Consider the following 11959-nt stretch of genomic DNA (forward strand, 5'->3'; position numbering starts at 1 on the left):
TTACGTTGTTCTGTAAGAGCAGTTTTAAAGTTGTGATTTGTATTTTTTTTAGAGATTAGTCATAGGGCTCTAACTAGGAAGAAAAGTGTAAATTTACATTATGGGGGAAAACGTTGATTTATTTTTTTACTTTAAGATGAACTGCTCTTGTTGCCTCCTGAAACTGATTTTGCAGAATGGGGCTGGTCTCTTCAGTCATCTTCAGAGCTTTTTTTTTTTCTACTTTAGTAGCACTTAAGCATGGTATTAGTAGTGTCCTTACATTTCAGAGACTTAGTCACAGTTCATGGATGTTAAAGTAGTGATTTTTTTAATGGAGTTGCAATTTTTTTGTACTTAAAAATTGAGAAAGTTTCAATTGTCAGGGCTTCCTTTCTTACTAAAACCATTTTTATAATAAACAGAACTCGGAAAAATAGTTCTGTTTACTGTTTGAATGACGTGGATATCAGATGCTTGCTGGATAATTGTAGATGTCTCTCAAATCCTGTAGCACTGAGTAAACAATATTGGAGGGCCAGCACTGTGAGCAGAAATATTTGTTACTGCTTCCTGCACATTCACTTTGGTAATTCCATGTCATGCCGCAATTTCTGTATCCAGTCACCCTGGCTGCTCACTTTTGTTATATGATAGGGGAGCTATGTCTGAGCATGTGACAGTGAGCTAGCACGGAGTTGCCTTAAAACTTAAGTAAATAATTTTTCTAGTCTTACTGCTTTCTCGGAAACTGGAGTAGTTCCCTCCTCCTCTCTTGCCTGGATTGTCATGCTTGACCAGAGGATGATACCCTTTTTTCCCCCCACCACAGCACTTTTTCCTGTATCACTAGCATAATAGCTCAACTGATCATTTGAGTTACTTGGTAGTGACTTCACTCCCTAGTAAACGTTCCAGTCAAACTTACCTCTGGTTTTTTTTTTTCCTGTCCTTTGGGAATAATGCGAGAAGCTTTGAAAATGATGTGGGGAAACTGAAACATTGAATGACTTTTTGCCTTCCTTCTTCCTCTAGGCAATCTGTCAACTCAAAGTGCGCCATCAGTCTTGCCCCCACAGCAGACTCTTCATCCTCCTGGTAGTGTGCCAGAGACTGGGCAGAACCATTTGTTACAGCCCCTCAAACCTTCACCTTCTAGCGAAAATCTCTACTCTGCCTTTACCAGTGATGGTGCCCTTTCGGTACCCAGCCTTTCGGCACCAGGCCAAGGTAAGACTTTAAATGGGATTAGTGTGGAGTCTTGCACCTTTGTTACTGGTGAATGAATGACCAACTTGATGACACTTGATTTTTAATACGTAGCGTGAAGTAGATTGCTAGCCTCCAACCTATGTGTGGAGGCTGATAAGGGTGTTTTTTGCAACTGGATTTCTACCTTCTCAAGTAGGTGAAGTGTGAGGTTGTTGAAGTAATGAATATATAGCGCATGGCCCTGTCTGCTGTAATGAAAGCACCAAGGAGAATATAAAAGAATGCAGTATGGTGGTGGCAAGCAATGTTCTGCTGACCTGGGGGAAAGGTAGTGGCTGAAGGGGTGAAGGGACAGATGAGAATGGGGAGTTGGAAATGGGAAGTGAGACTAAGGAAGGGGCAGAGCAGCTTCGGTGTTAACAGATAATTGAAATGGTAGGAAATTTCTGAAGTCTCAGAGTCCTTTTAGACTTCCAAACTGCTTTGGATGTTTCTGTCAATGGAATTTTTAACAATAAAAGGTAAACGAGGCTCATATTCTGCAATTGTGAGTTAAAGACTTATCCTGGAAGGAAGAGTTAGTATAGGAGGATGGAATGGTGGGAATGATAAATTGTTCATTTACTCAAGTTGTGGATTGCTTGTTATTAGTTAGTATGTTATCAAATAATTTCTCAGACACAGCTCTGATATATTTGTTAGGGATGGCTTTTTTTGCTTGCCAGTCATTAAGGGGATGATAGCTTGATTCCTTTACTTCTCTCAACTTAGCTATTCCAGTTTTTTTTTTTCCCCTAGAACATCTTTTTGAAAAGCTTTGCCATAGACTGATCGAATACATCAATTCTAATGCATGTTTTTGCTGAAATTGGAGAAGTTTAGACAGAAAATGGAAACAGACTTTTTCGGAAGAATTTCCTGTAGAGGTTTTTTTAATGAACTGTTTCAAGTATTTTGGAGCTACTTGAATTATCTCCCTGTATCTAGAGTTGTGCAGTACCGTTTTAAAATTGGATACTTTTGCCAGGTTTTGTCTTTCCCATAGATTGCAACCTTATTGCTGGGTTATGTACTGGAGAGTAACACTGCAAACTTGGCCTAATGTCTGGAGGTACTGGAGGGAGTCTCTTCACTCCATATAGCGTCTGCATACTCCTTGGTCCACACTTTGAGGCTTATTCTTGTGTGTCACGTTAATGCATTTCACCCTTCCAACCTCAAGTTGCTAACATCTTGTAGTGGTGTTCTGTCTCTTCTCCTCTCCTTTCTTTGTTCTTCCCGTTTTTGTTTTCTCACAGGCTGTGCGAAGTTTAACTGTGCATCTGAGAGAGTGACGTTCAAGCCTGGTGGCAGGAGGACCCGATTTCTGAGTACGCCCTGCTTGGCTCTTTGTGTGTAACACCTTTACTCCTTCCTTGTCTGTTTTTTGTTTTGTCTTTTTGTTTTTTCTGCTGCTTGGATTTGTTTCATGCAGCCCATTCTCATCTGCCACTTTGTATTCCCTCCCATCCCATGGCTCAGCTGAGCTGCTCTTAGCACACCTTTAGAAGTTTGGGTTCTCGTGTTAGGTATTCTGTGTTGTTAAACCCATAATAACAAGCACTCATTTTCTCTGAGCTTTTGGTGGAAACTTTTTCAGGACGGTTCAGTGAAATGACAGAAACTGGGGAGAGTTAGCAAGTTGTGGGTGCGTGGGCATTTTCTTTTGGCCTGCCTTAGTAATTATGCTTCAGCATAATAATATAACATAATCATGTTAGCTGAGGTGAGACTTGGAGGGGAGGTAGTCTTTCTAATGGAACAGCGAGGAAGATTTCTTTTCCAAATTATTCCTTTGTTGGACACTAACTGATGGGGGGAATATGTTGACTTCCTCCAGCAGTTCGCTTACTGTGCAAGTTGGATGTGTTTTTGCATGTTTTCAGCACTAGTGCTGATTACAGTGCAGAGCATTGATGCCACCTGTAGGCAGTTAATACAGACTTCTGATGTTCGTTAGCAGATGGATAGCTAAAGATTGAAGTGTTGAGGGTTTTAAAAATACTTAAAGAATATTTTCAAAAGATCTGTACCTACTAACGGGCCCAGGTTTAGAAGTTTTTACTGTGAATGGGAGATATACTAAATGTGCAACGAAGAGCAGTAAAGGTGGGTAAATAGACGTCTTCAGACATCCTGTCAACCCTCACGAGTTACCTTGCAGCCCTTTTCAAAATCCTTTCATTTGTACTTACATTAGGTCAGACTTACAAGAGAGCCTCAAACTTCTGATGTGATTGAAATAATGATACGCTTGAGCCGAGGCTGCTGATGTGATGCTTTTTACTGGGAGTGCTGCAACGTCTCCCATGCTGCTTCTGCAGGCTGGACCCCTTAAATGTCTGACATTTGTTTCCCACCCTCCGGAATGACTTGATAGGAGAAGGCTTTAAGTGCTGTAAAGAGACCCTCAGTCGCTGCACTGCATGACAGTACCACGCATCTGTAGCATCTGTCTCGCTACAGTTGGCAGTAGCACAGCTGAGCCAGAGAGCTGTGTGCAGGAACTAGGCCTGGCCTGCCGCAGAGACAGCTGCAATGCAACCAGCTCCATCCTCTGAGAAGGGAGTGAGTCAGAGGGAGGGGATGTTTTTTCCTGGCTGTTCAGTTTTTCAACGATACCTCTAGCCCACTTCAGTGGATTCATGGGGATGTAAGTACTAATGGTATTTAATTTTTCAAACTGAGCAGCTGTAAATGTTTTTGCTAAGTATTAATGTGCAGATGTGCACTGACATCTGCAATCTCAAGATTTATGGCTCCTTTCTTGGAAGAAGTTAAATTCTTACCAAAGCTAACTCTAAAGTCATCTTTAGTCTGGCCTGTCCTTTTTTGGGGTAAGGAATATAAAGAACAGCCATTCCATTTCTAGAATCGACAATGAAGTGAATATATGAGAGTATCACTTACAAGGCTTTGGCTTGATGCAAATTGGTCATCTGTCTCTAAGAGTACTTTGGCATGTATCTCTCTTGCTTATGGGACTGGTGCTAAGGGAAATGGATTCCTTTTGAAAAGTGTGTTGTAGCTGTCCTGTAAAAGCAGGTAATACTTGGCATGGCGCAGCTTGGCCTGGCACTTGGCTTATTGCAGGTTGCTTGCTTCCTGGAGTCTTATCCTTGAAATGCTGTTGCAGACTGTTGTGGCGAGTGACGACCAGAGAAGGTGCTGGGTTAGAATCAGCGGTGTTGAGGAAACAGTGCAGTAATTCATGCTTTTAACTGTGCAGCTGGAGAAACAGAGTGGTACAGCTTGGCAGGGAATGCCTGAACTATTCCATGGATCTGAGAAAACAGGGTGACAAACTAAAAGCACTTAACCTGTCAAATCTTTCTCATGTTGTAAACTGGTTGAACTTTGATAGTTGTAAAATTCTTCCTACCTCCTGACGAAAATGGAATATGTACTTGCTTTTCTTTTTGTGGTAACAGCCAGTTGTGACAGTAAAGTCTCCCGACATTCTTTGCTACCATTTGGGAATTCTGAAGAATAAACGTAGGAGGCTGGGCCTCTTCTCTTTCTGAAATTACAACTGGTTCAACTGTCAGACCAGTCTTTGGGTTTTTCCTAGAATGTCTCAGCAGTGACTGCAAGAGCCCTGCTGTGCTGTGTCCTCTGTTTCTCACCAAGCTTTTTGTACTGTTTGCTGATACTAAACATTTCTCACTGTTTCTCTTATCTTTAACAAATTACTCTCTCTTTGTGCTTCAGGGAAGATGGTGAAAAAAGTCTGTCCTTGCAACCAGCTCTGTAGTAATTATCTTATTTCTGTTATCTCCGATTCCTGATTGTAAAGCTATTTATTCATTGGCTTTTTCTGGTCACTGAAGCCTTACCTCCCTGACTCTGTCTCCAGCACAGCATCTGTCTTGTCTATGTTGTGCCCTCTAATGTGTACTCTGTCATTAGTACATTGAATAGTCCGGCTATTACTCTTGCAGACAAGTGGACGCAGGCAGAACCTCGCCTTCACTGTGGAGCTCTTTGCTCATCGCTAACGAGAGCGAGTTGAGCATCGGGGTCAGTTGCTCGCTGTAATGTGCTAGAGTTGCACCTTTGAGCAGCTGGTTTGTTTACAGATCTGATGGGGCTTGCCACCTCAGTGATGGATCCAACTGCAGACACTCCTTCAACATTTTAAAAGAGTAAGAGTAAGCCATCAGAGATTTCTAGTGTCTCTCCCAAAGCAAGAGATGTTTAGAAAAGCCTGTGTGTGCTCCTGTCACTTAAGACTGTTTTAAAGGTGTCTCTTGACTGCTGGTTTGGGGTGGGGTGGAAATAAAAGGGCAGAATGAAGGCATTATAGGTAGCAGGCTGGAGAGAGGGAAGCCTGTTTCACTTCAGATCCTCATGTCAGAGCAGAACTGGGGACGGCTGCTGTGACCGAGCAGGAATGTGGGGGGGTTGTTTCCACTGAATGCTGCAAGTTGAAGCACTTCCTTCTCAGACTCTTCTGGATGGCAGTTTCTGCAGACCGTGACTACATCAGAGCTAAAATGTGAAATTCCTGAGAAGACATTTTTTAAATTGACATTACGTGGGAGCTTTAGTAATTGTGTAGCTCACCTGTAATGGTGTAGGCTGGTCTGTCTGTGAGGAGATCCCTAACAAAATCACTTTTGGAGACAGCTCCCTCCCACCTTTCCCACCCTGAAGCAATCCAGTCCTTTTCAAAACACTTAAACTTTCCTAAATGATCTTTCACATCTTCAGCTGAATGCGCTGTCGTATATACCTTGATTAATTCTCTCCCTTCTGTGGCCTGAGGAAGCTCTCCAGCGTAGGTCCAGAATCCAGTGTGCTTACTGATTAAAGTGGAAATGTGAAATATCAAAAGCAGATCCTGGCCATCGTGAAGAGGATGAGGGCGAGTGTGTCAATCCCTGCATGAACCCTCATGGCGGAATGTGATTATTACTGGTTTTGGCAGCTCCCCCCCCGAGTACCTCTTTCTTGCTTTTGCCTCATTTGTCTTCAATTTCACCTTTCACATCATTGCTCTTATTAAATAATTGTATTCTGAGTCCTTTCCACACGATGCATGCTTAAGGTTCTTGTTTCACTGTAGATTTTCCTTGCCACCTTACAGTGTGTTCCTATTACTCTTCATCCGAGCTGGAGCTGCACACCCTGGTCAGGGACCTTATTCTTTCCTTTCCGTGTGTACCGTTGCATGCGTCTGCCTGCCCGTAACAACCCAGGCCGGGAGCCACTTCCATGCTTGAGCTGGAGCTGGTGGGAGGCATATGTATCCCTCCCTCCTCAGCACTACTAGAGGTAGTAACACTTTGCTTATTTGTCCTGCGTAGTAAGTACGTCACCTTCCTAATTCACTCCTCAATATGAAACATTCCTGCAGGGGTTTGGAGCCAGTTCTTTCTTTGATACAGTGGTTGCAAGGAATGTGGCTGATAGCCAGGGAAAGTGGAACAGCTGAAGTAGCTGTCAGGCAAGAGACAGCGACTCCGTCATTTGGCCTGTGTAATAGAGATTTTTCCTGCTGGCATTTTTGATGCTCTGCTTTTAATCAGTTTTTCTTCAGAAATGTCTGCCATAAACTCAGGTTTTCTTGGATTTCCCAGTTGCAGTCTTCAGAGTGAGCAAGTAAAAACATTTGAGGAACTTTGAGAACCAAGTAGGTGAGGATGTTCCTTGCTGGGTTCAGCACTGCAGTGGCCAGATACTTATTTTGTTATATTTGATTGGTTTTGTAATAAATGGATTTGTAAAATCTAGATTCATTCCACCTTTACCATGCCCTTCAGAAAAAAGTCTGTTGCCCTAGTGGTTAACCATCGTTTCCACATCTGTAAATGAGGATACCTTGCAATACTGCTGGGAATTTAGGAAGCTGACTTGATAATATACGGTTTCTTTGATTCCTGTTATGAGGTCTGCCTTTAAAAGGCTTAAATTGGAGTGCAGTTGCATGTTTATAAATGTGAGGAGGACAGTGAGGCTGTCTAAAACAAAGCTGCTAGTTTGTTTTTTTTTTTCTACAGGGTAATGTTCAGCAAGCTTTCTAGCAGAACCGAATCCTGGTATTTGTGTGAAGGGGTTTTAGTGTTCTTGCAATCAGCCCAATGAACAGAAAAACTTGTCAAAGCATGTCTGAGGAACTACTCTCATTTCTGCCTTCTTTAAGCTGTGTTAGTTTGTTTGCATCTGAAATGCTTGTTCTTCTGACATAGGAAATCTGAACATAATGGCAAAAAATGCTTTCAGAGGCAAAAAGCAATATTTAATGCAGTGCAGACTTCCCCTGCTGATCCTGGCTGTTTGGTGGATGAAGACAGTCCCATCTGGTTATCCTCAAGAACATAAGTATGGCAGCTATTGGAAACAACAGTTGCTGTTTCTAACTGTGGCTTTTTTGTGTAATCTGGGTGAATTTTTCTCTTCGTTTTACAAAGTGGAGATAATTTGCTACAGAGCAGCTGGCAATGCTGATTGTACTGCTCCTCACTCAGCATCCAGCATTGTCCTCCAAGGTGGGATTGACCTGTGCCAATAGTGGTTGCTGCTAATTTAAAAGGTGTAGGATGAGAGAATGACATGACCGTACTGTCATTCAGTGCTGAAATCTAATCTCCTTTTTCCTCTGCAAAGACCTGTAGGCTGCTACCATTCCCCTCTTAAGATGACTACTTGCAGCACTTCTTGAAAAGTAAACATATCTATGAAATACCCTTAATCTGAGAAAATGCCTGTAGGAGTCCTTGTAGTTCCCACTTCAGTGTGTCCTGGAATTGAGACTTAGAATTAATCTGCATGGCGTTTTAACTGGCTCTTTATTGGTCTACCATTACCGCAATTATTAAGTTTACTAGAGAAGGATGGTCTTTAACCTAAGTCTTGATTCCCGTTGTTTGTGTTTGTAGGGACCAGCAGCACTAACACAGTTGGGGCTACGGTGAACAGCCAAGCACCCCAGTCTCAGCCTACTGCTATTGCCTCAAGCCGGAAAGGGACTTTCACAGATGACCTGCACAAGCTGGTAGATAACTGGGCCCGAGACGCCATGAACCTGTCTGGCAAGAAAGTTGGCAAAGGGCATAGCAACTATGAGGTAAGATGTCATCCGTGAACGTTTATTGTAGCAAGAAACGGTCGGTGCCGTTGCTATCTCACTAGAGCGTCAAACACAGCTAGAGTACGGTTGCCGCGTAGCTTGAACCAGTTGCTCTAGAAAACTGTTGGCTGTGTCTTTTGTGGGCAGGATTGTATCGTCCGCTACGGAAGGGAGGGGGATAACTAAGAGGAAGGCCATGGCGCGCTCTTATAAACATCCACCGGGAACGGCTTGTGGACCAAGGGGTGAGCCTGTGGTTTTTGAGCACCGTTGTGTAACTTTTCTCGGGGGCTGGGTTTTCTTTCAGGGCCCTGGAATGGCAAGAAAATTCTCGGCACCAGGTCAGCTCTGTATCTCTATGACATCTTCCCTGGGTGCTACGCCCATCTCTGCAGCATCAGCTACCTCTTTAGGTCCCTTCACAAAGGCTATGTGCCCTCCGCAGCAGTACGGTTACCCAGCAGCCTCTTTTGCCGCTCCGTGGAGTGGGACGGGGGGCCCAGCGCAGCCGCCGCTCGGCCAGTTCCAGCCCGTAGGCGCCGCGTCTTTGCAAAGCTTCAACATCAGCAATTTGCAAAAATCGATCAGCAACCCTCCAGGCTCCAACCTGCGGACCACTTAGCCGCGCTCGGCGACCGTGCTGGCTAGACCTCGGGACAGGACGTGGGGAGGGAGATGGGGCCCTGTACCAACTACTAGTGCTGCAATGAACTGGTAGCTTGCCGACTGGGAGTGGATTTCTCTTTTCCGACCATTGCTGTCGACTCTCTGTGAAGGGAGTTTCCCCACACACTTTCAAGGGGGAGGAGGATGATCAGCATCCTTACGATGGGACAGTGCTTTTGACCGAGGGGTTCTGCTCTCGTTTGGAACGAGAGCTGTGAAGAGAAGCCACGGGGTCAGTTAACGCAGCCTTGCTGTAAAATGTCTCCCTGGTTTGAGGCCGAATCCACACGTGTTGAGGTGGGAGAGCTGAATCCTAGCATGAGGCTTTAGCGCGCTTCTCATCTCTCCCTGAAGAACCAGGACCAGGAGAAAAGCTGTCCAAATCCCCCTCCTCTCCCTCTCCCCCCGTCAATCGTATCTGGCTCCGTCGTGATGGGGCACACGAATGGACTTGCAGTGCAGCCCGTGCTTGATAGGTCATTACTGCTTTAAGTAAGATATTAACAGCTTTGACTGCAGCATTAGAGCAATTTAAATTGTTTAAAAAAATTTAAAAGTTCCCTGCGGACATGTACTTACCATCAGTTTTGATGTGGAAACACTGTGATATATAAATGTTGTTGGACAACAGTAGTTTAAAAATGAGTGGAATATAGAGGGTTAAAAAAGTTAAAAAGAAAAAAATGGGAAAAAAAGCTAGCTATATCCTTACACTTATTGGAGACACTTTAACTTTTTCCTTTGTATTTTCATTGTATTAGATAAATAAATGTGAATGTAAAATTGTATAAATTAATGTACTTGAATACTTGTCTGTTCTCCCAGTATGCTTGCTGGATATTTTAGTGCCTTGGACTTCTCTTGCTTCTGCAGTTAGCATCGTCTTCCCAGCAGAGCCCCAGGCGGACGGAGGGCAGGTTCAGAGAAGGGTGGATGACGTGTACCTAGTGACTGGGACATCCGATTCATTTAGTGATGCCGTTACTGTGCAGAGTCGGCGGACGGAGGGGGAAGCCACGGAGGCAGCGCGCCGGAGCGGCGTTCTGCGTGCTGGGGAAGCTTGTCCAGGCGGGCAGATCTGAAGTTGCTGGTGTGACGGGCCAGGTGGGGCGGGACGGGACAGAGGGTGGTGGGTGAAGCTGAACCCAGACTAACCAGTATTGTCTACGGAGGTGGGAGGTCTGGATCAGAGACAGAGAGAGGATGGGGAGAACGTGTATCTTTTGGGAAAGGCCCAACTTAAGATGCAGTTTGACTCCACCTGCGAAGTGGTAGAGACGTTTGGTCGGGATGTGACTTGAGGGAGAGGTGCCGTTGCTCGTTGGCATGGGCTTCTCTGCTGGGATTGCTTTTCTTACCTTTTTTTCGGTAAAATCCATTGAAGCCAGGAATAGACTGTCCTGGTGCAACGTCCATTGCCGGCAATGGATGTACTTGAAACAGCCGGCATCAAGAAGTTTCCTCTGTCTTATTTGGAGGAGTTAGGATTTTGTTCACTCTGACAAATTTCAAGCTGGTACCAGGACTGTAACTATCTGTCACCTCTGAGTAACTGTACTGTACCTTCTGCTTTGGTCATTCTCCCTTTTCATGTTTAAAAAATACTGGTTTCCTCTTCAAAGTAAAAATAATACCAGCCAGTATTTACGTAGTGCTGCAAAAAGCTGTGAAAGATGAGAGGACTGCTCCCTGGTCCTGGGGAGCAGCTCGCCGGTATCCTGGAAGCTGGCGCATCACGGAGATGTTGCTTGCCTGAACCTTTTTTTTTTTTTTTCCTGGGAGCGCTATTCCCCCCTGGAGCCTTAATAGGGAGTTTTTCTGTCTGCGGGTGTTCTCACTCTTTTATTTTTACAAAGAAACGCTCAAGATCCGTTCCTTTCCTGTCACTTTTTTTTTTTTTACAGCAGTTTTGGCAGCAAGGGCAGGTATGGGCTGGAGATGGACGCCTGAGGGTGAAAGCTAGGGGCGAGGTGGCGGGGCTCCCAGGTCCTTAGATGCGGGGGTTTATTCTTTGTAACTAACTGAAGCGCAGACCAGAGCTATGGAAGGAGAGAGGAGGCTCGTGGCGTGCGTGCGGCAGAAGGGGGGAGAAAGCAGGGGTCCCTGCGGCTGGAGTGGGGCGGAGAGCCTCTGCTCCTCCGGAAGGCGCCCAGCGCGAGGGAGAGGGCGCGCTCGGGGGACAGGCGCGGTGACGAACCCGGGGCGGTGATGAAACGAGGGGAATATTCGTGACAGGGGAACCAGTTGGCTGGATGCAGCACGGGGTTATTTAATTTTGATCTAATAAGTTTTTGAGGTCGTTTTTTCACTTAATGTTATGCAAGAACTGGTTTTATTTACCATTGATTCCCCCCTCTCCTGTGGATGAATAACTGAAGTCTAGAGGAATAAACTAATGCTACTGAACTGTTAAATTATTTTGTTTAATATTACACTTTGAGTATCTTTTTCCACATAAAATCGGTTTCTGAATTACAAGCGTTTTCTTTACATTATTTAACAATGTACACTGTAAAAAAATAAAAATAAAAAAAATAAAACGAAACTTTGGGCTTCCCTGGCCGTAGTTAGTTGTATGTTTTGCACTAAACCCAGGCACTGCGCTGCTTGTATGACTGCGCTTCGTGCTGCAATTTGTTACCTTTGTAGACTATTTAATGAAGTCATTCAAATAAACCAAACCTGCTTTTGTTGAGCTGTGGGTTTTCTTGTTGAACAGCAGGTTCCAACCTCTCCGTCCTCTTCCGGCAGCGATTTAACCGTTACCCAATTTATCCGTTCATCGCAGGAAAGTACAAGAAACCCATTTTAATGAGACCCTTAACTTCTCAAAAGCAGTGATCAGCAATGAGCCATTGGCCTTTTAACAGCATACTCCGAAAGAAGGTACTATAAAGAATAATTCGTAGCATGGATCTTCTTTACGAGAGGAGGGGCCTAAGGGCAAGGGAGGGAGAAAGCGGTGACGGACAAGGCATAAGCAGTACGATT

At 44.5% G+C, this 11959-nt stretch overlaps 1 protein-coding gene across 13 annotated transcripts in view; it reads left to right on the top strand.

The window, feature by feature from the left end:
• The window catches only part of WNK1 (WNK lysine deficient protein kinase 1), a 108666-nt gene extending 97153 nt beyond the window's left edge, over positions 1-11513 (top strand). For 7 of the 13 annotated variants that reach the window (XM_087765054.1, XM_087765041.1, XM_087765043.1 and 4 more), the window contains 5 exons: positions 1015-1209; positions 2490-2582; positions 4942-4983; positions 8112-8299; positions 8610-11513. In XM_087765054.1, coding sequence (XP_087621180.1) covers positions 1015-1209; positions 2490-2582; positions 4942-4983; positions 8112-8299; positions 8610-8924 — 833 coding nt within the window. In that variant the 3' untranslated portion in view covers positions 8925-11513. The remainder of the gene's footprint in view (positions 1-1014; positions 1210-2489; positions 2583-4941; positions 4984-8111; positions 8300-8609) is intronic. The other 6 variants (XM_087765042.1, XM_087765048.1, XM_087765052.1 and 3 more) reach the window with 4 other exon arrangements.
• Positions 11514-11959: the final 446 nt, after the last annotated feature.

This window comes from Nipponia nippon, unplaced genomic scaffold (genome assembly GCF_047370975.1).
Source record: "Nipponia nippon isolate SJK-2023a ecotype South Korea unplaced genomic scaffold, ASM4737097v1 scaffold_3, whole genome shotgun sequence".
NCBI lineage: Eukaryota > Metazoa > Chordata > Aves > Pelecaniformes > Threskiornithidae > Nipponia > Nipponia nippon.